This window comes from Prunus mume, linkage group LG6, assembly GCF_029339155.1.
Source record: "Prunus mume cultivar Tortuosa linkage group LG6, ASM2933915v1, whole genome shotgun sequence".
Classification (NCBI taxonomy): Eukaryota; Viridiplantae; Streptophyta; class Magnoliopsida; order Rosales; family Rosaceae; genus Prunus; species Prunus mume.
Genome location: NC_142703.1, coordinates 467,763 through 491,721, shown reverse-complemented (window position 1 = coordinate 491,721; position 23,959 = coordinate 467,763). Strand labels below are relative to the sequence as shown.

General features: G+C 36.0%; 4 protein-coding genes across 11 annotated transcripts; all 4 read left to right on the top strand.

The window, feature by feature from the left end:
- The first annotated feature begins 287 nt into the window (after positions 1–287).
- LOC107881312 (uncharacterized) lies at positions 288–4,755 on the top strand. Of its 8 annotated transcripts, XM_089054870.1 has the most exons (6): positions 288–447; positions 636–859; positions 2,164–2,224; positions 3,066–3,227; positions 3,570–3,660; positions 4,198–4,755. In XM_089054870.1, exons 4-6 carry the CDS (start codon positions 3,089–3,091, stop codon positions 4,664–4,666), a joined length of 699 nt encoding a protein of 232 aa, XP_088910996.1. In that variant the 5' UTR covers positions 288–447; positions 636–859; positions 2,164–2,224; positions 3,066–3,088; the 3' UTR covers positions 4,667–4,755. The 8 variants fall into 8 exon arrangements, with proteins under 8 accessions (XP_088910996.1, XP_088910995.1, XP_088910997.1 ...); XM_089054869.1 differs by lacking the exon at positions 2,164–2,224; XM_089054871.1 differs by lacking the exon at positions 2,164–2,224 and having other exon boundaries at positions 3,066–3,232; positions 3,570–3,616.
- Positions 4,756–8,847: 4,092 nt separating this feature from the next.
- Positions 8,848–10,623, top strand: LOC103336039 (GRAS family protein RAM1-like). The gene has a single exon (XM_008239076.2). It carries the CDS (start codon positions 9,108–9,110, stop codon positions 10,512–10,514), a length of 1,407 nt encoding a protein of 468 aa, XP_008237298.1. The 5' UTR covers positions 8,848–9,107; the 3' UTR covers positions 10,515–10,623.
- Positions 10,624–15,019: 4,396 nt separating this feature from the next.
- LOC103336022 (Tmem18) lies at positions 15,020–17,933 on the top strand. Its single transcript, XM_008239057.3, has 4 exons — positions 15,020–15,365; positions 15,459–15,564; positions 17,375–17,523; positions 17,628–17,933. Exons 1-4 carry the CDS (start codon positions 15,225–15,227, stop codon positions 17,721–17,723), a joined length of 492 nt encoding a protein of 163 aa, XP_008237279.1. The 5' UTR covers positions 15,020–15,224; the 3' UTR covers positions 17,724–17,933.
- A 1,074-nt stretch (positions 17,934–19,007) lies between these two features.
- LOC103336038 (forkhead-associated (FHA) domain-containing protein) lies at positions 19,008–23,615 on the top strand. The gene is given in 8 exon segments (XM_008239075.2): positions 19,008–19,281; positions 19,283–19,463; positions 19,588–19,790; positions 20,097–22,331; positions 22,474–22,579; positions 22,582–22,611; positions 22,713–23,098; positions 23,186–23,615. Coding segments are annotated over 8 exon segments (3,501 nt in total). The 5' UTR covers positions 19,008–19,155; the 3' UTR covers positions 23,420–23,615.
- The last annotated feature ends 344 nt before the right edge of the window (positions 23,616–23,959 follow it).

Below are 23,959 nucleotides of genomic sequence, written 5' to 3'. Positions count from 1 at the left end.
TAAAAAGAAAAACAAATGCTATGCGAAGAAACATGCGGGCATAAAAAATTTGAGCACGGATTCTTACAAAATATAGGTTTAGTAAAATGTCCATTTATGATATATTATGCAAATACCTATATAGAATCTATTTGAAAAGAAAAACTCAAAACTAGAAACTCGTCATCTCCTAATTAGTTCTTTGTGTGTTAAAATTTTCTAACAACCAATTAAAAATGACAAGTGTCTAATTTTGGATTATTCTCTTCAAATCAGTTCTATATGGGTATTCATGAAACGCTACTGGGCTTATTTTAGACAAGTTTAATGGAGGGGCTTTCAGCCCAAAATATTTGCGTCATCGTTCTTTCCTTTGCTGGCCTTCGTTCTTTATGCGAGCGACCTGGGAAGTGTGAAGCAAGAAGCAAAGAGCTTCGTCTTTGCCATATCATTTGGTTTGTCGAACAGGTAAAGCACTTGTTGAAATTCTGGAATTGATGAAAGTTGTTTTCAGATAATAATTTGTATCAATATTAAAATTTTGAGCCGTCTGTGTGATTTCTGACTTGGGTTTGCACTGATTAGTCATATTTTGCTCTTGCAAAATTGAATGGCTTTGTGTTTGGGTTGATTTGACAAAAATACATTTCCTGCAGCAAGGAGAAAACTGGGCTAAAAAGACTCTTTCTCTATCGCTCTCACTGGCTCACTCTTTCTCGCTCGAATTTCCTCTGGTTCTGTCTAGCTCTGACTCTTTTTCTCTCTCATGGTGGCTGTCTTTCTCTCTCACTAGCTCGTTATCTGTTTATTTGGCTCGCACTATCTTTCTCACTGGCTCGCTATTGTGCTCTCTCTCCCAGCATCTCAAGCTATGTGACAGGTAGTAATTCTCATTTTCATAGGATTAGGATTTATTCATTATAACAAAACAATTGTTATGTCCCTAATTTGATATAGGGTTAAATTTGTTGTGTATTGAATTGTAAGTAGTATATCTTTTTCGTAAATATTTTATACTTATATAGAAATTGGGGCAAGTTATGTGAAATTTTTCTGGGTTTTGCTGGAAAAGAGGACAAGGTAAAAAGCTTTGCTCTTATTCGTGTTTACAACTTAGAAAATGAGAATAGTATTCAAGTTAGGGGGGTTTGAAGATCTGGAATTGGAAGGCTAATTCTAACGCCTAATTTTTGGTTTGTCATGGATATTGGGTCAAGGTTTTGATACCACTCTAAGCTTTTCTTATTTTATTTAGTAGTAACTTTGAAAATTTTCCACTCTGGTGTAGCAAGGCTGATTTAAACTCCAGAGGCAGAGGCTGTTGGGTATTCAGTGTTGCCGGTGAAGTTTTAATTGACTTTTGGCTCATTTCGTAGAGATGCATAAATTCATTACCTAATGGATTATACTGTTTTTTCCTTGAATGCCACTTACCATATCACACAGTCACAAGGAAAAATTAAGTGCGCACCAACCATAGTTGTCTCTAAGCATAACATTTGAAGAAACTCATCTTTTTCTTGTAAAGGCCCTCCCTATTGTTTGTGAATGATTTCAAACCATGGCTCTTGCGTGCTATTCTTCAAAAATTATGAGCTTTGAGAAAAATGATAAAGGCTTTCTTATTTCTTTTAAACGATTGGATTTGTGGTAGTGGCTACCAAGCCTCTATGTTAGGATGTCTGTTTTATTGTGCTTAATGCTGGTTGTAAGTCTGGGTTTGTGATTCAAGCTGATTGTATTTAAATGTGATGACAGCTGCATTATATATCTAATTAAGGGTAATATATTTGATCAAAGATTAAAAAAACAATTTTACATGAGGAAAGGTGAAGTGCTCAGCTGATAGTTAAGCGAAATTTGGGTTTGTGCCAAAAAAATAAATAAGTAATGGCGTATGCTTAATAATTTTCTGCTTTGTTGCTGCTGAGTTTTAAAGGGAAACATAAGTTGACCTTATAGTTGCTTTGCTGCTTTGCTGTTGCTGAGCTTTATTGTTTTTGTCTTTTATTTTTCTACATGCAGGTTCTTATATATCACTAAATATGATATCTTGCTATGGAAACATTTTCATCTTAACTCACAGGGTTGCACTTTTAGCAATTGTTTGTGTTCCCTGAATTTGGGGCTTCTAATGTTGGTTGTTTGTGTTTCGACTTGTACATGTATGTTAATTTCTTCCAGAGATGTTTGCTGTTTGCCTATCGGTTGAGATTTGCTCTTCTCTGCCATTTTGGCTTGCAAGGTGATGTTTCAGTTATAAACATTGTGTGAAATTTAATGTTATGGGGTTGCACAGATGTGTAGGTAGTAGGTTTTTTTGGATTGCAGGGCTTGTTTTTGCTTTCCTTTGGTTGCTGGGGAAAAGTGATGCAGGAGCATCTACAGGTCTCCTCAAGAGTACTTGGGCCCTTTAGTCAATTGGGCTAGGGTTCTAGTTCCTTTAAATTATTAGTTACTTCTTTTGTTTTCCTGTTTTGGTTTTTAATTTCCTATTTCAATTAGGTTTTCTGCACTCTAGTATAAATAGGGCTATTAGAGACTCTTGTATTCAGTTTTGTTGATGAATATAATTTCAGACTTTTAGTCTATAGATGAGGATATGTGGTGTAGTATCTTTTTGAAAAACTGCCCAAAGGATTTGCTATTTAACATTTCAAGAGGAGTTCTAAATGTGACTTGAATATTCTACTAAAATGGTTGAACTTTTAAGCACTTGAAAGAAGTTTACAGATTGGGTTAATTAGTTGATAGTTAAGTGGACAATCATTGTGCATGGTCAGTTGGTCAAGCACCATTTACCTTTCAAGAGGGCATATATTTTTCTTACTTATATCCATCATCGTGTGTCTACCCATAGCAATTATCGACCAATTGAACTCCTAGGATTTTTAGTTCTTATTTGTTTTGACTCTTGAGTTTATGCTGTGAAAAAAAATTGCTGAAAGATTAAAGTTATGGAATGTTGGTAATACCCAAAACTAAATGAAAAGGTAAACAGTAGTTTTACTACAATTAGTTATGAAACAGGACAGTCATACAATGATTTGCATTATTGCCTTTAGTGATGATTTTGCATTCAACAGGGTGCAAGTTTGTTTCTCCACCGATGGCGTGCTCTGTACAACGCTTCTCCAGCCCTGCTTGGTTTTCTCGAGCAAGTATTGTCCCAGGGTCCAAACCTTTCCTGACGGACACATTTTCCGAGGTCAGGAGGGTCCCTGGCATTTCAGAAGAACAACTTCAAAGTAAGGTACAATCATCATCATTATGGTTCTGCAATTGAATTCTATCAACTCATAATTTTTACTTGGTCTTCTATGGGGTGCATGGTCCTATTTCAATAAATTAATCTTCCGTATGTTATGGCAACTGTTTTTGGTATGGCAATCCACTTGGGTCATTTGCACAATTCTTTATATTTGTGTGAAAATAACAATCTTTAGGCCTGAATTTGTTCTTTTTTCCATGAACCCACAATTTTTGCGTAGTTACCAAGCCATTTTCTACTTTCTTAAAAGTGATAGCTTTGCTTTATCTGTTACTCTTTTGTTTTTTCCTTCTAATTATTTTATTGGCATCCATGGCAGCTTGTAATAGGCTTACCTGTCAGAACTGCAACTCAACAAGGACCAGGGTAAGTTGGGCGGTGCAAAATCAAACTTTACGTCCACATGGAAAGTATGTTCCTTTATTCTTCTTTGTTTTTGTTTTTTATTTGTATAGTTATTATAGAAAGGAGTATTTTGGCTATTAGGGATTGAAATTTGGTTGTAGACTTTGGATTTGTTTTGATTCCTAGGATTTCTGTGTTCGGGATATCTTCTATTCAGGACAAGGTTTTAATATTGTTTGCTTAACAAAATCTTGAGCAGCAGGAATTCCTGCTGAACAATGTAAATGATCTGTTACAAGTCATTGTGTTCTGGATGTCTTCTATTATGGTAAATAATGATAGATAACATGCTCTTCTGAACCAGAATTTTTCTGCTGAACAATGTAAATGATCCCTTAGAAGTGATATTATGTATTCTACTGCACATTGACAATACTTGAGCCCCTCTTCTTAGAGGCAATACCAAAACCAAACTACTTGATTTCTAGAGTATAATTTACAACTTATGGTTACAGCTAGGTTGTGAATCTTAGACTTTCCAAAACCTTTGTAATGCCAAAGATTCACAAAATGTCCAACATAACCACAATAGTTGCCTGCAGGTCCCTATCAAGATTTGCCACCTTCACTCTTTCTCGTGTCCTTAGCACCGCAACTTCAGCAAATGAGACTCAGACCCAGAAGCTCGAGCGCATTGCAGACGAGCTCCTCGACCTTACAAAGATCGAGAGGCACGACTACTCCATCCTCTTCAGGCTGAAAATGGGCCTCAATCGGTACGGCCCAGCAGTCTCGGGGATTGGCTCAGCATCTTCGGAATCTGGGCCTGCCTCCGCAGACTCCAAGGTCGTTGAGAAGACTGCATTTGATATAAAGATTGAGAAGTTCGACGCAGCGGCAAAGATCAAAATCATAAAGGAGGTTAGGACTTTCACTGACCTGGGACTGAAGGAGGCTAAAGAATTGGTGGAGAAGGCCCCTGTTGTGGTGAAGAAAGGCGTGACCAAAGAGGAGGCGGGGCCCATTGTTGACAAGCTTAAGGAATTGGGTGCTACTGTGGTATTGGAATGAAATGAGTTGTGTTATTTTGTTTATTTTTCACCTTTTCACATAGGTTAAGTGATCGTTGAGTTAAATGATAAATGGAGATAGTTTCTTCATAGTTTGTTGTAAGGGTGGGCACGGTTCGGTTTGAATCAGTTTTTGCCTCAAATTAGAATCGATTTGGTACTATTCATTTGGTTTGGTTCGGTTCGGTTTTAATTCAAAAAAATTCAAAAATTGTTTGGTTCGGTTTGAACCGGTTTTGGTCCGGTTTTGATTCTGGTTTGGTTTTGAATTGGATTATAAAAATTGTTGTTTTAAATTGTTTTTTAATACAATTCTCAACTGAAATATTATTATTTTACTTGAAAATCAACAAATTATTCAATTTCATATAAAAATAAATATTAAAGTTAGAAAAGAGAGATATTTTGAAATTGAACTTGGATAAATATTAGTTTTTTTTTATTGAAATTAAAAATATAGTATTAAATATAATTATATATTGAAATTATATATTTTTTTAATTTGTACCGGTCAAAATCGTCAACTTTTTGGTGTGTTTTGGGTTTTGAGTGTGTGTAGATAATTTCATGGAACGCGGTCCATTTTTGAAGACATGATTGATTTTTTTGACCGGTAGTTGACTTTTTGATCAACTTGGTTTTTTTGGGGTTTGGTTCGGTGCGGTTCGGCTTGGATTTCCTATTCGTCGGTTTGAGTGCCCAACCCTAGTTTGTTGAATTGGGACTCATTTCTTTAAAGGAGGAGATGATGTAGGTTTTGTTGATTATCTCATCTAATTGTGGCACCATTTGGGGTTACACATTTCTATTCTGATTTGCATCATATACCTTGTCTTACAACAGTACAGATTCTTGAACCTATGAATTGCATGCAATGTACATTTCATACAATTGTAGTTTTCTTTTATTGAAAAGTACCATATGGTTTTAACCCAACACAAAAAAAGTACAACATTTGGATTTTCTTAATTACTTTTTTCCTTCTACTCCTGGTTTTTTATTTAAAACTTTATTTTCCTTATGTTATATAGAGAGATGGAGGAGATGGAGACAGATGTCGTGAGGTATGCAAGATGTTTGTAGAAACACTACTTACAGTTGGTAATGAGCAAATATGGTCTCTATGTTGTTAACTACAAAAATTACTGCAAGGATAGTAGAAAAGGGTCCTGATTTGCAGGCCAGTGCTCTTAGTTTCAAACCCCCATGACACTGTAGTATTGTGTGTGTGAAAAACTCATATCCCTTTGTAGTTTTAAAATACCGATCATGTAGAATGGTCAGGGGACTGCTGCCATCTGATGATGCAGGCTTCCTAAAAAATTCCAGATTTTCATGAGACTGCTTAGCCTCCTTCAACGGATCATGTCGATTTTAAAAACAAAAGAAAAAGAATTTAAAAATATGTGGAACAAACAAACAAATGACCGCAAATACTTGGGGATTGTATTTTGACAGAGCATCGGAGAATTTGCCATATGTCAACCTCACACTCCATGGGACAGAGAATCTGCTTGCTTGTAAATAAATTATATATATTTTTGGCATTGCCTCATAAACCAAATATAAATTCCATTTTATTAACTACCGTACATGTCCTCCATAACCAAGACAACCAAGGGAGCTTTGATGCTTGCATGTTTCATGTCATTCTTGAGGATTTGAAGGTCCCTTTGGACTATTCAAACGGCTATTTCAAAGAAAAATGCTCACCAGCTAATTCCATTGAGCTTTGAGCCACCACCCCACACCCACTCCCCTTTTATTTTTATTTTTTATTATTTTTATTTTAAATGCATGCTTTGATCTATATCTACATTTCAAAATGTTAATTTGAAACTCATTGTTCCTTGATGAGAGAAAGGTCTTCAAAACATATAATTAATTATGACTAAAGTTGAACTTTCTTGTAATTTACACCATATATACTAGGTGCTTTGCAAATTTGAACAATCTTTGTTCTTAATAGTATCAAATGTGAATAGCGGTCTTCTCACATAAAAGTTAATTTGACAAGTATTTTGAGATAGGAAAAGGTGAGTTTGACATTAACAGAGCCAACAAACACATATTTTTTTAGACTAATTATAATATTTGAAGCATTACGCGCATGCAATGTAATGTGATGAACTTATTAAGTGGGCCCGTAAAATGAAAGAGGGTGATCAAGTAGAAAGTGACAATAAGTAAATTAAACTTACGTTTATTTTAATAGTGAATTTACGTACGCTAAAAAACTAGTGAGTTTAAGTATTTTTAAATATAAAAAATTATATACTTTTCACAGATATATAAAATATGTCTTTAATATTAAGCATACAATACATGTATTATACACGTACGTATATAAGAGTTGCAAATGGTGCTATCTATCCTAGCGGAGGCAGTGGCATCGACGTCGATAGAGGTAGTAATGATTGCTACGCTGGTTTGTATATGATGTGGAAGCAGACACTGCGAAACACCATTGTCGTTATGATTTAGTTGCCGTTTTTGGCCCACATATACAGGGTTTTGACTCTAGCTTAGTGTTTAGAGTTACAATAATGAAAGTTATTGGTTTGTGTGGATTGGGGTTTAGCCGATGCGGCACTAAGGGTTTAGCCGGTATGGCTTTATGGATTTCTTCGATTGCCGGAAAGGATGTGGAGCAGTTTTCCTGTTTCTTGTTTAACTCATTAGAAATTTGTTGTACTTTTTATTTGAATTCTTGGGAACTCTTTGGGAGTTTGATGTGTTTTGTATTCTAGTTTTCGACTGCAATACAGATATGCCGTTTCTACCATTGCGCGGTGGAGATATATTGTTAGTCTAAGTACGAGTCCTTTGAGATACTAAATCAAGGGGTTGAGTATTTGTTGGTTTAGGCGTAATTTTCTCCATATCAAATCAACATGTTGTTGTATTTGGTCACTGGAGATGTTGTACCCATTTTTACTCTTTTATGGCCTTGTACTATGATATGTTTCACCAATAATTACTAATGTTTTTTCTCAACCAAAAAAAAAAAAAAAAGAAGAAGATATTTTTTACAAATTTTGAATTATACCTGTAAACTTCACGTATTAGACACACATTTTCACAAATGATGGAATAAAGAAACTACACATTAAATACTATACGCTAGCCGAATTTTTAAATTTTGTATTTTGATAGCCAATGCAATTTCATTAATAGGAGGGGAAATACAGAGAGATGAAGAACATAGCCCGATGAAGGGTTCTTGGAAACAACAAAATAAGATACAAACAATAAACACAACCATTGCAAGACAATAAGCAAAACTGTTCCATATTGAAGACTCACCTCACTATAGGAACTAAAGGACATAAGAGGATCTATAGAACCACTGCATCTAGTGATGCAGGAACATCACGTGAGAGATCAGAACTTTCTACTGGTTTGGAATGTTTGGATGTGAAACACCTACAAGTGAAAAAACAAAATCAAATAGCTCCACAACTCAACACAAAGGTCTAATGGAGATCCACCACATCAACCCCAAAACTGCATGGCCAACACATCAGAGGCCAAAGAACGATAGATTTACACACGATGAGGGAAAATGAAACTCAAGGTGGATGGAGGGTTTCATTTTCCCCCAGTAAATAATTTCCCAAGAGTAGACTTGCCAGGGAAAGTAAATAATTTCCCATGAATCAAATGAAGCCTAACTATAATTGACATTAACGATTGACAAATACCTTTTTCAACAACATTATAGAGACACATGTAGACTTTTTTTAACACCCTGATGTGTTTAATTCCATTGGAGTCCACTATGATCAAAATCTATTTGAAAAAATGGGAGCTACCCTTTTTCTTTGTAGCATCAAAATGCCAGTCATTTTCAGGAAGAAGAAAAAAAAAGGAAGTAAAAGGGAATATTGCATCATGGTTGATTTGGTGGGGGAAAAACTAGAAACTAGCATTTGTTAGGGCATGTATCTAGAACCAATATTGCCAATGGCGACAAGTCTTCAAGGACGGTAGGTTTGATACCCTAATTTTTCCCCGCTGTTTTTTGTCGAATGCGTACGGCATCTTCTTAGCTTTCCGAAATACCAAAGGATGGGATTAAATTAAGGACTAAAAATCAAATACTTTTCATAAATTTCCAAAAACATGCTTAATATCTTGATCAAAAGGATCAATATGTTTTCTTGATCAAAGACGCTGATTCTCAAGAATAAAAAGATACCCATCTTGTCTCTCCATCTCATAGTTAAAATTAAAAATTAAAAGGTTTTATTCTCCAATATCTCTCTTGTTTTTTGTTCCATTCCCATGTGATGACAGAAAGGAATTTTCACTACGAGATATTCCATCCCCACCTCCTTCCATAAATGCTCTTCCATCATCTTTTCCCTCATATGTTCTCAATCTAGTACTAAATTCACTCACTCATTCATCTCTCTCTCTCTCTCTCTCTCTCTCTAGAGATGGAAGACATAGATGAGGAGGAGCTTTTGAATCTTAGCCTGGCAATTGTTACAACTTCAGGGGGTGAAAGAGTGAAGAAGAGGAAGAGAAGAGATCACAAAAATGTTTTGGTTAGTCCTCTAAATTCATATGAAGGTTGTGAAGGGAAGATATTCAGGCTGCTTCAAATGAGGGAACAAATGCTGAAGCTAGACCACAAGAAGAAAGGAGCTCATGTGCTCGATGAAGATGGAAAAGGCCTCCATTTGATCCACATGCTGCTCATAACAGCCACTGCGGTTAATGAAAACAATGTGAGCTCAGCCTTGGAGAATCTGAGTGAGTTGTACAAGAGTGTTTCCTTATGCGGCGACTCCGTTCAACGAGTAGTTGCTTATTTTGCAGATGGCTTGGCTGCAAGGCTTCTCACCCGAAAATCACCCTTTTTTGACATGATCACGAAGGAACCAACAAGTGAAGAAGAGTTCGTGGCGTTTACATCTCTCTACCGGGTTTCTCCATACTACCAGTTTGCTCATTTCACTGCTAACCAAGCAATCATTGAGGCATTTGAGAAGGAAGAAGAGAAGAACAATCGTGCGTTACATGTTATTGATTTCGATGTCTCGTATGGATTTCAATGGCCTTCTCTTATACAATCTCTCTCCGAAAAGGCAACCAGTGGCAATCGAATATCACTCAGAATAACGGGGTTTGGACAAAGCTTGGATGAACTACGCGAGACGGAGAACAGACTGATGAGCTTCTCAAAGGGTTTTCGCAATCTTATTTTCGAATTCCAAGGGTTGTTGAGAGGCTCAAAGCTCATAAACTTGAGGAAGAAGAGAAACGAAACGATTGCAGTGAATTTGGTTTTTCATTTGAACACTTTGAGCAATGGTTTGAAGATATCTGACTCATTAAAAGCTGTACATTTACTTAACCCTTCCATTGTAATCTTGGTTGAACAAGAAGGAAGCAGAAGCCCTAGAAGTTTCTTGTCAAGATTCATGGAGTCTTTGCACTACTTTGCAGCCATGTTTGATTCTTTAGATGATTGCCTACCTCTAGAGAGTGCTGAAAGGTTGAGCATTGAGAAGAACCATCTTGGAAAAGAGATCAAATCCATGCTCAATTACGACAACGACGATGTAAATTGTTCGAAAATCGAAAAGATGGAAACATGGAAGGCTAGGATGGAGAGCCATGGTTTTGAAGGAATTAATCTAAGCTCCAAGTCCAAGATACAAGCAAGACTTCTTTTGAAAATCAGGACACATTATTGTCCCCTTCAGTTTGATGGAGAGAGCAGTGGGGGGAGTACTGCTGGGTTCAAGGTTTTTGAAAGAGATGATGGAAGAACAATATCTCTAGGGTGGCAAGACAGGTATCTGCTTACAGTTTCTGCATGGAACTGTGTACCATAAATATATATACTCTTATATATCTTCTTCTAACACATTCATCATCATTTTTGTAACCTTTTGCAGACAATAACTTTGGAATTAAGCAAATACTGTTTACTGATACACATCAGATTATATCCCATAACAAGAAATTGACCATCTCTTGTTTTCATGTCCACTTTAGGACTTGGCTTCTCTTCAATGTACATTTAACATTTTATTGAAAAGTACCATTTAGATTTTCTTAGGACCTATTTGATAACTATTTCAATTTTAATTTTTAGTTTTTAGTTTTTTCATTTATCATTATTGTGCTAGAGTATAGAGGAAATCGAGTGAGAATGGAAGTAAATGAGAGTGTAGATGAGATTGAGATGGAAGATGAGAGGAGAGGATGGGAAGGAGGAATAACAAAAATGAAAACAAAAAATAAAACTGAAATTTATTTGAAATTGTTTTCACTTTTATTACTCCTCCCTCTCATCCCTCTCTCTCAATCTTATCCTTACTCTCATTCTCAATCTCAGTTTTCTCTAAACTCTAGCACAAAAAATAAAAAATAAAAAATAATAATGATCAAACAGGCCCTTAGTAGTTGTTTTCTGTCTTCTACTAATTCTGGTTTTCGATTTAAAACCTTATTTTCCCTTTTGTTATAGAGAGATGGAGGGGATGGAGACAGATGTCGTGAGGTATTCAAGATGTCTGTCAAAACACTACGTACAGATCATGATGAGTGTAAATATTTTCTATGTTAACTACTAAAAAAACGGGAGTTTCAGTAAAACACTCAAAATGGGGGCTGAAATTATAAAAAAAAATCCAACACCCAAAACACTTTATAAACACACCTAAAACCCATCATTACACACACTCAAAACCTATTTATAAACACACTCAAAAAATATACAATTGTTGATTTTGGGTGTATTTCTATATTTAAATAGTGTTTGGGTTTTTTTTATAAATACATGTCTAGAATTGAGTTTATTTATAAATCTGTATAAAAAAAACCTACAAAAAAATATTTTTATTTATTTCTTTGTTAAATAAATAAATAATTTTTAAATTAACCAGCATGGAGTATGGTCAGGAGACTGCTACAATCTGATGATGCAGGCTTCCTAAAAAATTCCAGATTTTCATGTGAGACTGCATAGCCTCCTTTAGCGGATCATGTCCATTTTGAAAACAAAAAGAAAAAAGAAAATAAAAATATGTGGAACAAACAAATGATCGAAAATACCTGGCGATTGTATTTGATAGAGAAACATGGGAGAATTTGCCATATGTCAACCTCACACTCCATGGGACTCATTCAAACGGCTATTTCAAAGAAAAAGCTCACCAGCTAATTCTATGAGCTCTCCCCCTTTTTTTTAACTAAAGAAATGAGAATATATATATATATATATATATTTTTTTCTGTTGTACACAAAAGAAATTAATGAGAAATATTAAAATTTATATGGTGTGAAACATGCAACAAACCATTGAAAAAGTCAATTAGCTAGTCAAGAATATACTAATTAATTACTTTGATCTTTCGAAACTCATTGTTCCTTGAGGAGCAAGAGGTCTTAAAAACATTTCATTAATTACGACCAAAGTTGAACTTTCTTGTAATTGACACCAATACTATGCTTTGCAGGTTTGAACAATCGTTACTTAGTGAACAAAAGCAAATCAAATTCGAATGGCGGTCTTTTCAAATAGAAGTGAATTTCACATGTTTTTTCAGAGAGAAAAAAGTGAGTTTGACATGAGCAGAACCAACAATAAACACATATTTTATTATTTAAATATAACATTAAAAGTAATTACCAAAGACAGAGAAAGCTTTCCTTGGATCCCGTTAGAGCTTCGATGTTCTTTAACTTTTGGTGGACCTATGTTGATTTATACTTCTTATGACAAATTTATTGTCTCATATCTGGGCTGGCTTTGGTTGTGCCTTATCTTGTGAGACTATTCTTTGAGGTGTTGCGGCTTGGACATGGTAGATGCACTGCACATCAGAGGCGACCCTGACCCAGGATGACTAGGGCTACAACCTGGGGCCCAAACCTAAGAGGGGCACACAGTTTTTTTTATAGCCCATAGATGTGTATATTAAAAATAAAAAGGAACCAAACCTTCAAAACTAGAAGGAGTCGTTCCTAATATGGTGTGGTGGCATGTCACAAATCACTTTTTGATACTCTCAAGAAAACTTCCTTACTTGGAAAACAAAGTCAAATATATATTATATATAATATATATATATATATATATATAAAGCAAAAGGTAGATAATTGTGAAACATTCAAAATGCCAGAAAATACCATTAGTTAATGCAAACATTAAAAATTGAAATTATTAATTAAATGAGGATAATATGATAAATTCACACTTTTTCATTTTAAAATAAAATAAAATTAAAAGAAAAATCAGATAATGGATTCTATTTTTATGGAACACAACTACTCATTATCTTTTTTAATTCTAAAATAAATTTAAAATTTTATATAAAAAAAAGTCTCTTGCAGGCGTAGAAGCGCGTGCAAAGAGGATAGTAATATAATAAAAGAAAAACAAAACATTGGAAAATTAAACAAAGATAAACCAACATGCTTCTTTTTTTTCTTTTTTTTCTAATCAAAAAGCAAAAAGCAAAAAGGCTCTCAAACACAACACAAGAAAACTCTCAAATGCAAACAAATTTTTATTTTTATTTTTTGTGATTCTCTTCTTCTCCAACACTGAGTTGGAAAACAATCCTCCACAAGACCATACTAGTGTCTTTCTTTTAAAGTTTTTATTTATTTATCATATCTTTCAAGGTTTTTCCTTTTTTATAGATAGATATAGATGTATAAATTTTATCTATATATATAAAGCAAAAGGTAGAGAATAGTGAAACATTCAAAATACCAGAAAATGCCCTTGGTTAATTCAAATATTAAGAATTGAAATTATTAATTAAATGAGGATAATATGGTAAAATTCACTTTTTTCATATTAAAAAATTACAATTTAAAAAAATCCAGTTAATAGGTCCTACTTTCAAGGAACATAACTACCCATGTTATCTTTTCTTAATTCTAAAAATAAAATAAAAAAGTAAAAAAATAAAACCACTTGCCACATGCGTGAGCATGTGCCAAGAGGCTAGTAATACATTATACACATCTTTATTAACTTCTTTTTCTTTATTATTTTATTCAACAAAAAACTTGGTAAAGATTCTTGTTCTTTACAATTGAAGTTTCAAGTTAAAGAAAAGATGCTTCAAATCCAAGTTTTATTGTTATTTGTTAATTACTTATTTGTTATTGTGTTGTGTTTATTATAAAAATCAAACTACCACCTCCAGCTGGCGAGCTACCTAGTGCCTCAATGGCAAGTGTTTGAAACCGTTGGAAGCACTTTGTGGCCATGGAAATCTCAAAAGACAAAAAAGAAAAAGAAGAAAAAAAAATCCAAGTGTAAGAGGATCTTTGAATAAATATTTTGTTAAAAAGACCAATGCTTCACTTGAAAATTTATCAAATGCATCTTAGCAATGTTTAATTTTGATAAAAATTGTAATTTTAGTGTTTAATTTTGTCTAAAGGGACACACTTTCGAAATTTGCCCAAGGCCTTAGAAAACCTTGGACTAGCTTTGCTACTCATTGGTGTGTTATTGCATCCTCATGCTCAGACTACGTAGCAGTGCTCATAACACAATGATTTGGGGTCGTGTTAGATAATGCTTGATGAAGTAACAGGGTGGGCGAGCTTGGACATGTGAAATGGCTAAACCATTACCGTGACCTCTCCACATGCTAAATTATAGTCTTTCTTGGTATGGAGTGGATATCAAAGCTTGCACATGCACCTCGTAGCCGTATTTAGTGGGCCTCCATGTACCTTGGGTAGGCTTCTTTTATAGCACAATAATGCATTGGGCATAAAATATACATGGACCAACCTTAATTAAAATTTAGCCTCAACATTGGTCCCTGTAGTTGGTTGGTTTTTCCACATTACTTCATGTGATTTCAATTCTTAGGATTTGATCCATGAACTTTGATACCAATCACAATTCAACTACACATCCAAATTTTTGTCCAATTTTGTGACATAATAAGCATGTGGGCCAATTACTGGATTGAGATTTCATTCCATTTTCAGAGGGTTTAGAATGAGGGCAAGTAAATGGAGAAAATTTTGAATCGTAGGTTGAAGAAGTGGCTCATCTCGTCGTGGCCAATAAAATATTCCTGTACGTACGGGGCACATGCTTATATGTTACCAAATTGGACGAAAATTTTAACGTATTCTTAAATTGCGATAGGTATCAATCTACAGGAATCAAATTGTGGAACTTGCCACCACATAGAAATCCTTTATAAAAAAAAAAAAACCAAAATAGAAATAGGACTGAGACTTTCTCGGCCCATTTGCATTTTGTTTTGTGGGTTGACAGGAAAAGCTAGAGTTACCGGAATACAAATGGGCCGGCCCGTTTTAATTTTATTGGTTCGAGTTGATTGAACACTCAAACGAGGTGAAACTGTATTCCATCTCTTCGTCTCGTCTCTCTCTTCTCTGTGCAACCTTGGACTCAAAAGTAAGAGCAAAGTCTTTGCTTTGGATCTGAGACGGTTCCTTCAATAATTTTTCTTGAAGAAAAAGAAGAAAGAGAGAGCAAGAGACAGTGAGAGAACGAGATTTGGCGCCGTTCTTTATTTTAGAGCAACAAACAATGGAGCAGCTTCGGTCAGCCATGGAGGAGCACATGGAGCAAATGGCAGATCTCGTCCAGAAACTCTCCGCAGAGTTACGTTCTGGTCTTAAACCCGCTTTGGACAATTTCTTGGGTTTTTTCCACGCTATCAACTGGAAGGTACGCCCTCTCTCTCTCTCGCTCTGTTTGGTTCTCTAGAAATCAAACAAAGTGCAAAAGAAGATCTAATTTAAATTAATGGGTTATGTGCAGGAACCTTGGTTGATGGGTTTAATCGGCATCCATTTTATGTTGCTGATAGTGGCCATTACTTCCAGGAAGAATCTTAACTTCCAAATGTTTTTGTTCCTTTTGGCATGTAAGTTCCGTATATTATTGCTTTCATATGCTTTCCAACTAGATTCTCTTTGTAGCTTCCGATATAGTAATAAATTTAATATTACATATAATTTGTATATTTTGGTACAACATGTAATGTTTGATTTTATTTTCTGGACTGTATAATGTGTGATTGCTCCTTCAGTCGATCCCTGAAGGATTGTTCTTCCCAGCTGACAACAATTTTTAGATTTAATAATAATCTTTCATCATAAGAAGCTATAGAAAATGGTGTTAATGGATGTGAATGGAACTTAGGGCTGTGGATTGACCTTTGATGATTATGTTTCTGGTCTCCTTTCGTAGACTTCCAGGAATAGAATAGTTGATGATTCCAGAAGTAATTTGACAGCTTATTTTAGAAGCATGTTGGGAATGGTAATTTGAGAAGGCCCCTCAAAGATATAAGCAGCATGTCTTACTGCAAGATGGTTTTATGGAAGTAATTATTATTCTAGCATAGACCATCAGGTTTCAGTGGCTACTACACTACTGATCCAGAGCAAGTAAGTTGGTGGATAATTATATGGTTGCACAAGGCCATTATCTTTTCCCACAGTTCATTCACTGGACATTAGAAACAGGTTGCCGAGTACGGATGCTTCAATGGGGATACTGAGGAAATATTCTCTTTCACTGTGATATGGTAGCAGAGCTCCTCTTTTATTTGCTTGCATTTTCATTAAAACAATTTGGAATTATGTCCTGTCTATTAGTTTAATTGGGCGTTATGGTAGCCTAACTCATTCTACTGGAAGTTGGGTAGTTGAAATCAAATGATTGATTGACTCCAATGATAAAAGTTTTTCACTGTCTATTAGTTTAATTGGGCTGTATGGATGACTTTTGTTACCATCTCTGGATTGAAGAGGGAATCATAGAACTGAGGAACAAATTCAATCAAGCTTTGACTCTTTCTAGTTGTTAGGCAAGATGCTATAGGAACTTTGACCAAGTTTCATACCCTACTTAGGATGAGGTACCAAAGAGTTGTTCCCTAATTCCTTTGCCTGTACTGGACACAACTTATTTTAAGAAATGGGGGCACAATACCCAATATTTTGGGCGACTTATTGATCACCTTAGGCTCTTTCATTGAAGCTGCTAATATAATATATTTGCATTGCATGTGCTGTGTGATTTCTTTCTAATATGGAGGTATCATTTTCGTTATAAGTTCTGAATCTTCAGGAAATGCCATTGAAACATCTAATTTCAGAGTTCAAGACTTGCACTCCAAAGAATAGTATACTACTCTATCTGCTTCTGTTTTGAGTTTGGGACAATTGTTCATTCTTTATCAGTGGATTGATGTTTTAGTTAAATTGGGTATAAATTGTATAATTAAGATTTCATGCTCCTCATTCCCTTTGTGCTAGCTTTGCAATGTAGATTTGTAATAATTTGTAGACTAGTTGAGTTGATTACTTTGCCAACTCATCAGTCACCAACCAGTCATCAGTACTTCTCATATGGGTTTATTGAATTTTTTAACTTGTTTATCTTTATTGTTTTGGTCTGTAAAATTTATGGGCTTATAGAATTGACATCACTGTTAAGTGTTGACGGTCTGTTCTTGTGTGCTACTAGTGAGGGAAGTGGGGAACTGAGCATGTCTTTTGGAGCTTGTTTTCAGAACAAGGGTGGAACTGAGCATGTGAATTTACATAAACTCGTTTTGGTTGTAGGAATATGTACATCCATTGCACAGGAAAAAGGAAAATGGAAAATATAATTTATGGATGTTTGCTGCTTATCCAGATACTTATATGGGCAACTATTTTATGCAGTGGCTGGAGTATATCTTGCAGAGAGGCTCAATAGTTTACTGGGTGAGAACTGGAAGAGCTTTTCCACTCAGAATTATTTTGATCCAAATGGAGTTTTTCTCTCATCAGTCTGGTCTGGGCCTCTTCTCATCATTGCAATCATAATTTTGGTTAGTATATGGATTTGCTTATTTATCCGGTTTCTTTTTCTTTGCTTATCTGATCATGTCTTTGCAATTGGTTGTTTTAACATGAACTCTATTTTTTTTCACAGATAAACACACTCTTGTCCTTGTGTTGCCTGATTGTTAGGTGGAAAAGAGCTGAGCTAAGACATCGTGCAAGACTTTCTCAAAATAAGCAGGATTGAGCTCCTCCTATGCTGGATTGCCAGCCAAAATGAATTTGGGGTTTGCTGTTTTTGGCTTTTTATTTCAGATCTTTATGTCTAGGTTTTGCTCAGTACCGTACAAGTTAGATGCGAGTTGGGATAAGTTTCCCGTTCGAGTCATGAATAGTGTAAATGACCAACCAACTCAGCAATGCGCAAGATTCCTATACCATTATTCTTTTTGTAACATTACTTTTTGTACGATAATTGCCCCCTTTTGATCTCCTACAGTTTTGGTTTCTTAGTTTCTCATGAGGATTGGATTCTATACAATAAGATAATAGCAATTCTCCCCAGTTCCTAAAGCCTTTTGGTATCTCCAATGGTAGAAATGTGAAAAGCAGTCTGATTGCTGCTCACAGAAGCAATTGGAACTTCATTATTATTTGAGTGAAATACTGTTTTGGGGTCAGTCTTTGACCAATAACAAAACCTCAACTTGATATGGCCTTGTATTTTAGGTTTGCTAACAATGATCAGTATCTGTTAGAAGCTTCTCGCAACTGTCATAAGCTCTAAGCTGCTAACGGTGGTGCGGCTGGCATATCTAATTTGGTGTGGCAGTGGTGCAGTGGCAGCCTCTTGTACCCAAGTTCGAATCCTCTTTATTGTATATTATATTAATTTAAAATAATTTAGACTATCGTTTGTTTTATTAAAAAAAAGAAAAGAAAAAAAGAGGCCTCTTAAAGTCTAGGCTTATTAGAGTAATGGTTGATTAATACTGGCAATTTACTACTTTTAGTTTTGAAAATCATGAATAGTTTCTTATATAATTACTTATATACCTATAAAATGAAAAATAAGAAAAAATTTCAAAAAGTTTATGCTTTAACGTGTCAAGGCTTACGCCTCCCAACCTACATAAATGACTCATTTTTTGAAGCTTTGAAATGAACTTTGATGTAACAACCAATGAGACCAAATAAGAGAGAAGGGTTGTGATAATTCAAAATTTAACTAAAAATTTTCACAAAACAAAACTGTCATTAATTCAGTAAAGTTGTGATCAAATGTGATTTCAGGAATTTTATTTTTTTTGACACAAAAATGTTTTTACAATAATAAATAGGAATGGACCTCTATTTTCGAAAAAAGGAATAAAATAAAATAAAAATCCTTTAATTGTTCGTTTTAATGATCCGAGAGAGAGCACAAATTAACGCCGTCAGTTGAGCTGAAGTAGCCGTTATAAAAATTGAAAAAATCCCAACGGTCGCCTTTTCAAAATAAAACACCACCACAACCTTCAAAACATTTTCTCCAGGTCCAGCAATTACAATAATTTGGTCAAATCCTCTCTCTCTCTCTCTCTCTCTCTCAAATAAAATCGTCGTCCCTACTCAGAATCCAAATTCTTGAACAAAAACTGAGCATAATTTCCCTTTCTGTGCTAAGACAGCCAGTGACCATGGCCAACGAGAATGAGAAGAAGAAACTCAATGAAGAAGAAGACGACGAGCCCAAAATCCCAGTCTTCACAGTCCTTAAAAATGGGGCGATTCTCAAGAACATCTTCATCGTCAACAAACCCCCAACCCCCACCTACCAATAAACCAATCTCCTCCATCCATCAACAAACCCAAGAAGAAATCTTGATCGTCGGTCGCCACCCCGATTGCAACATCGTCTTGACTCACCCCAGCATCAGCAGATTCCACTTCCAAATCCTCTCTAACCCTTCTTCCCAGCAGCTCTCTCTCACCGATTTATCATCAGGTAGCTTCTTATTTCTCGTTTCATGTTTCTTTCAGTGATTTTTTTTAAATTTAAAGAACCCCGAAATTTGTGTGCTTCTTGCTCTTCTTGGACTTATTGGGTTAATTGGGGTTTTTGGTTGCAGTGCATGGCACTTGGGTTTCGGAGAAGAGGCTTGAGCCAGGGGTCAGGGTGGAGCTGAGGGAAGGGGACATACTGAGGGTTGGTGGTTCCAGCAGGGTCTACAGCCTTCACTGGATACCTTTGAGTCGAGCCTATGATTTCGAAACGTCTTTTGTTCCGTTGACAAATAATGATGAAGATGAAACTGCAGAAGGAGTAGTCCAGGTAATCTCTTGTGCATTTTATTTGATTTAGACGTGAATTTGTTGAATGCGCAAAATATGTTTGTTGAATTGTTCTTGATTCTGTTCTTTGTTTTCTCTTATGCGAATTGAGTAAAATTAAATTATGCATTTTGGTTCTTTTGGACATGAAGTTGTGGAACGCCCAAAAGATGTTTCTTAATTTTTTTGGTTCTCTCTGTTCTGCATCTCTTTATTCAAATTGAATTGAATTGGGTCAGAAATCTTCTCCATTTGAAAATGAACTTTATAAGAATTTTCTTTTGCTTTGCTCTTTGGTTATGTACAGGGTGAGAATTCTCTGTCAGTTGAAAATAAAGAAATTGAATCTCCGGATTCAAATTCTGTGGGTATAGAATCTTTGTTGCCTGATGAAAATTTTGGACTAATTGGGAAGGAAGAGATCCCGTCAGCACCTCCAATGCCTGAAAATGGCATTTACTCAATTTTTGATCAAATTGAAGAAGGTATTGATGAAATGAATGAATTCTCAAGCTTCTGGGCATTTGGAACTGAATCGGTGAACCTATTTTTGAATATGGAAGAATCTAGTTCTAATCCAAATGAAAACCCAGACAGTTCCTCTTTTATTGAAACGGAAAGGGAAACTTATCCTACTGCTCAAGTGCCTGAGGAAACTGAGAACCAAAGCCCATTGATAAAAGACCATGGACAGATTGATATTTCATGTCCGTCTGGACCTCTAGTGATGGAGAACCTACCCTTCCCGATCGGCGAAGTCCTTGGAGAGAACAAAGATGAACAAGTTGAAGAAGAAAGCCTGGAACCAATTTCGAACTTGCTGGTTAACCTGAATTTTGAACATTTAGAAGAAAAGGAAGAGGAAGCTTATCCCGCTGCTCAAGTACCTGAGAAACTTGACAGCCAAAGTCCACTGAGAAAAGATGATGGATCTCTAGTGATGGAGAACCTATCTTTGCAGATCAGCAAAGTCTTTGGAGAGGACAAAGAGGAACAAGTTGAAGAAGAACGCCTGGAACCAAATTCGAGCTTGCTGGTTAACCTGAATTTTGAACATTTAGAAGAAAAGGAAGAGGAAACTTATCCTGCTGCTCAAGTACCTGAGAAAATTGTCAGCCAAAGTCCATTGAGAAAAAATGATGGACCTCTGGTCATGGAGAACCTATCCTTGCCGATAGGTGAAGTCCGTGGAGAGGACAAAGATGAACAAGTTGAAGAAGAAATCCTGGAACCAATTTCAAACTTGCTGGATAACCTGAATTTTGAACGTTTAGAAGAAAAGGAAGAGGAAGCTTATCCTGCTGCTCAAGTACCTGAGAAAATTGACAGCCAAAGTCCATTGAGAAAAAATTATGGACCTCTTGTCATGGAGAACCTATTCTTGCCGATAGGCGATGTCCTTGGAGAGGACAAAGATGAACAAGTTGAAGAAGAAATCCTGGAACCAATTTCAAACTTGCTGGATAACCTGAATTTTGAACATTTAGAAGAAAAGGAAGAGGAAGCTTATCCTGCTGCTCAAGTACCTGAGAAAATTGACAGCCAAAGTCCATTGAGAAAAGATGATGGACAGACTGATGTATCGTGTCTTTCGTCTCCTCTTGTGATGGAGAACTTATCCTTTCCATTTGGGGAAGTCCTTGCCAAGAGCGAAGGTCAACAAGTTGAAGAAGAAAGCTTGACCTTGGAACCAGAACTAAACTGGCTGGTTAACCTGAATTTTGAACATTCTGATGTAATAGAATGTCCAGTGGATGAAAGAACTGGAGAAACTGAAAACAAAAGTGTGTCACCAGAAGACCATGAAAAGAGGGATTCTACAGGCCTCCATTCTGAACCTCGTATGAAAGAATCTATACACTCATCTACACTAGATGGGACACTGTCAGAGTTAATAGATGACAGAGAGAGCCAGACCCCACAATCTCTCTTTACTGCAGTAGGACAGCCTGAATCAGACCTCTGTGAAAGCCCTCCACTGAGATCAGAGAATAAATCAGGCATGAGGGGAAGCATTTGGGCAAGAAGAGGTAAACGTGCTAGTGTTGTTCAGCTTCAAACAGATAAGAGTAGAGGGAAAACAGAGGAGGCAAGATATGGTGATGACATTGAACTAGAGGAGGAAATCTTTACACCAGACAAGGAAAATTTGACCCCAAATACTCTTCGACTGAGGTCCTTGAAAAGGAATGGTGAGATAGAATTTAAGCATTCCAAGTCACGTAGATCATCCTCGTCGAAACTAAGTTTAATTTCCAGTATCTGTCAACAAGATCTGATTGTATCCCCAGAAAAAGAAAACCAGAAATTGAAGGAACTCCGAAAAAGAAAATCAGTAGGAACTACTTCTGGAAAGCAAGCTAGGGTGGAAAAAAACTTGGCGGAAACAAAAGAAAGAAGAGAAAGGATGCCATTTCAATCACTACTTAAAAATTCTGGAGGCAAGAACATATCAGAAACCTCGGTCCCAAACACAGCCACAAGAAGCAGCGCATCTTCCAGTTGTACTAGAACCACGGGAAAGGTCGCCAATCCACTCCTTGTAAGTTGGCAACCCTTGTTACATTTGTTCATGAATTAATTTCAATGGGTCTAACTAGCTGTTACATTTGTTCAGGAATTAATTTCAATGGGTCTAACTAGCTTTATCAAGTACAAACATCTAACTCAAAGCTTTTTTTCAGAATAAATCTTTTGGAGAAGGAAAGAGGAGGGGCTGGACTATGGTTGCAGACACTACTACCCTTCTTGACAAGGAATCAAGGAAGTCATTGCAGCTTCTACAAGGTCTTAAGGGACTCGGTTAATAATTCCAAGAATGGGTAACAAAATTTGAATTACGTACATCCTTTCAGTTGCCTGATCATATTGTTCATTCATTACAGTTGATCCTAATAATTGTGAATGTTTCTATTGTAAACAGTCTTAAGGGAACTGGATTGCTTGAAGCAACGTGGAAGTCTTTTCAGAAGGAAAACAGAGGCTTGTCTGGTGCTCAAATGGATTGAAGATTGCATGGTAAAAACAAATTGGTGGATCCATGTCCAGAGCTCCATGGAAGATGGAAGACTGATAGCTCCAACCCCTCCTGTTTCTCCGCAGTCTCTATCTAGTGATAAGAGCTGGGCCTTTCCTTCTGGGGCAACAAGCTCATTGCCTTTTTCAAGATGGAGTTTGATGGACCTTGTATCACCAACAGCAGAAGACCATATCCTTGATTGTGCTCTTTTGCATAGAAAGATGAAGAATGATGGACAACTTGTCCTTCTAAGTAATGATGTCACCTTGAAGATCAAAGCCATGGCAGAGGTACCACTACAATTACTATAACCAGTCACACCTTCCACCCTTGTCACATTAATACAGGCTTTAAAAATGATTGTGGCTTTGTTTCAGGGTTTGCTTTGTGAGACAGCTGAAGAATTCCGTGAGAGTCTGGTGAATCCAATATCTGAGAGGTTTATGTGGCCTGATAGCTCTCCCCGTGGGCGCACTTGGTCATACGTGCCCGATGCAGTTTTGAGAGAAAGGTACAGCAGCTGCCCTCTGAAGAAGTCATCAACTGGAGAAGGTGCAAAGGGTTTGAAGCTCATTTTGCGCCATAATTCTCATTATGGACAGATCCGTTAGATAAACTAAAAATAATTTAGCCTGCATTGTGTCATAGTTTTCTGTAGAGAAAAATGATGACTAAGTTGGATTTCCTTTTGGTTTAATTTTGGCTCTATCAATCACTTCAAAATTCTTCAAAATTCTGTGTTATGCCATCCAAGTTCTGTTATCATCGAAGTATTGCAACATTCAATAACATTGGTTTCAAATAAAACAATGCGTAAATGAATGACCTCTGATTATTATACTTTACTGCACGTTTGCTTGGCTGGAATGCTAAAATAGAAAATAGAATTGTACCCCCTATCCTGATTATTCTGGAATGGAGTGGTTTCCAATGTTACCCGTTTTTTTCTTCACGATTTATAAATTTTAAAACTCAATAACATTTGAAAATTACTGTTGAAAATGAAACATGCAATGAAACTATTGCCCTGATATTACATGTCCAACCAATTCTTCTGCATAATTTCCTATGTATAATAGTAGACTAGATATATTCAAAACATAATTTTATGTTTTGCTGCTATTTTTTTGTTTGAGCCTGAATTAATAGTG

Excerpts from the sequence above, each read along its gene's own strand:
- LOC107881312 (XM_089054866.1), top strand. The coding sequence starts at position 2,143 with ATGTATGTTAATTTCTTCCAGAGATGTTTGCTGTTTGCCTATCGGTTG. Across the intron at positions 2,225-3,065 it reads CTGCCATTTTGGCTTGCAAG|GGTGCAAGTTTGTTTCTCCA; the intron begins GTGATGTTTCAG and ends TGCATTCAACAG. Across the intron at positions 3,661-4,197 it reads ACTTTACGTCCACATGGAAA|GTCCCTATCAAGATTTGCCA; the intron begins GTATGTTCCTTT and ends AGTTGCCTGCAG.
- LOC103336039 (XM_008239076.2), top strand. The coding sequence starts at position 9,108 with ATGGAAGACATAGATGAGGAGGAGCTTTTGAATCTTAGCCTGGCAATT.
- LOC103336022 (XM_008239057.3), top strand. The coding sequence starts at position 15,225 with ATGGAGCAGCTTCGGTCAGCCATGGAGGAGCACATGGAGCAAATGGCA. Across the intron at positions 15,366-15,458 it reads TCCACGCTATCAACTGGAAG|GAACCTTGGTTGATGGGTTT; the intron begins GTACGCCCTCTC and ends GGTTATGTGCAG. Across the intron at positions 17,524-17,627 it reads TCATTGCAATCATAATTTTG|ATAAACACACTCTTGTCCTT; the intron begins GTTAGTATATGG and ends TTTTTTTCACAG.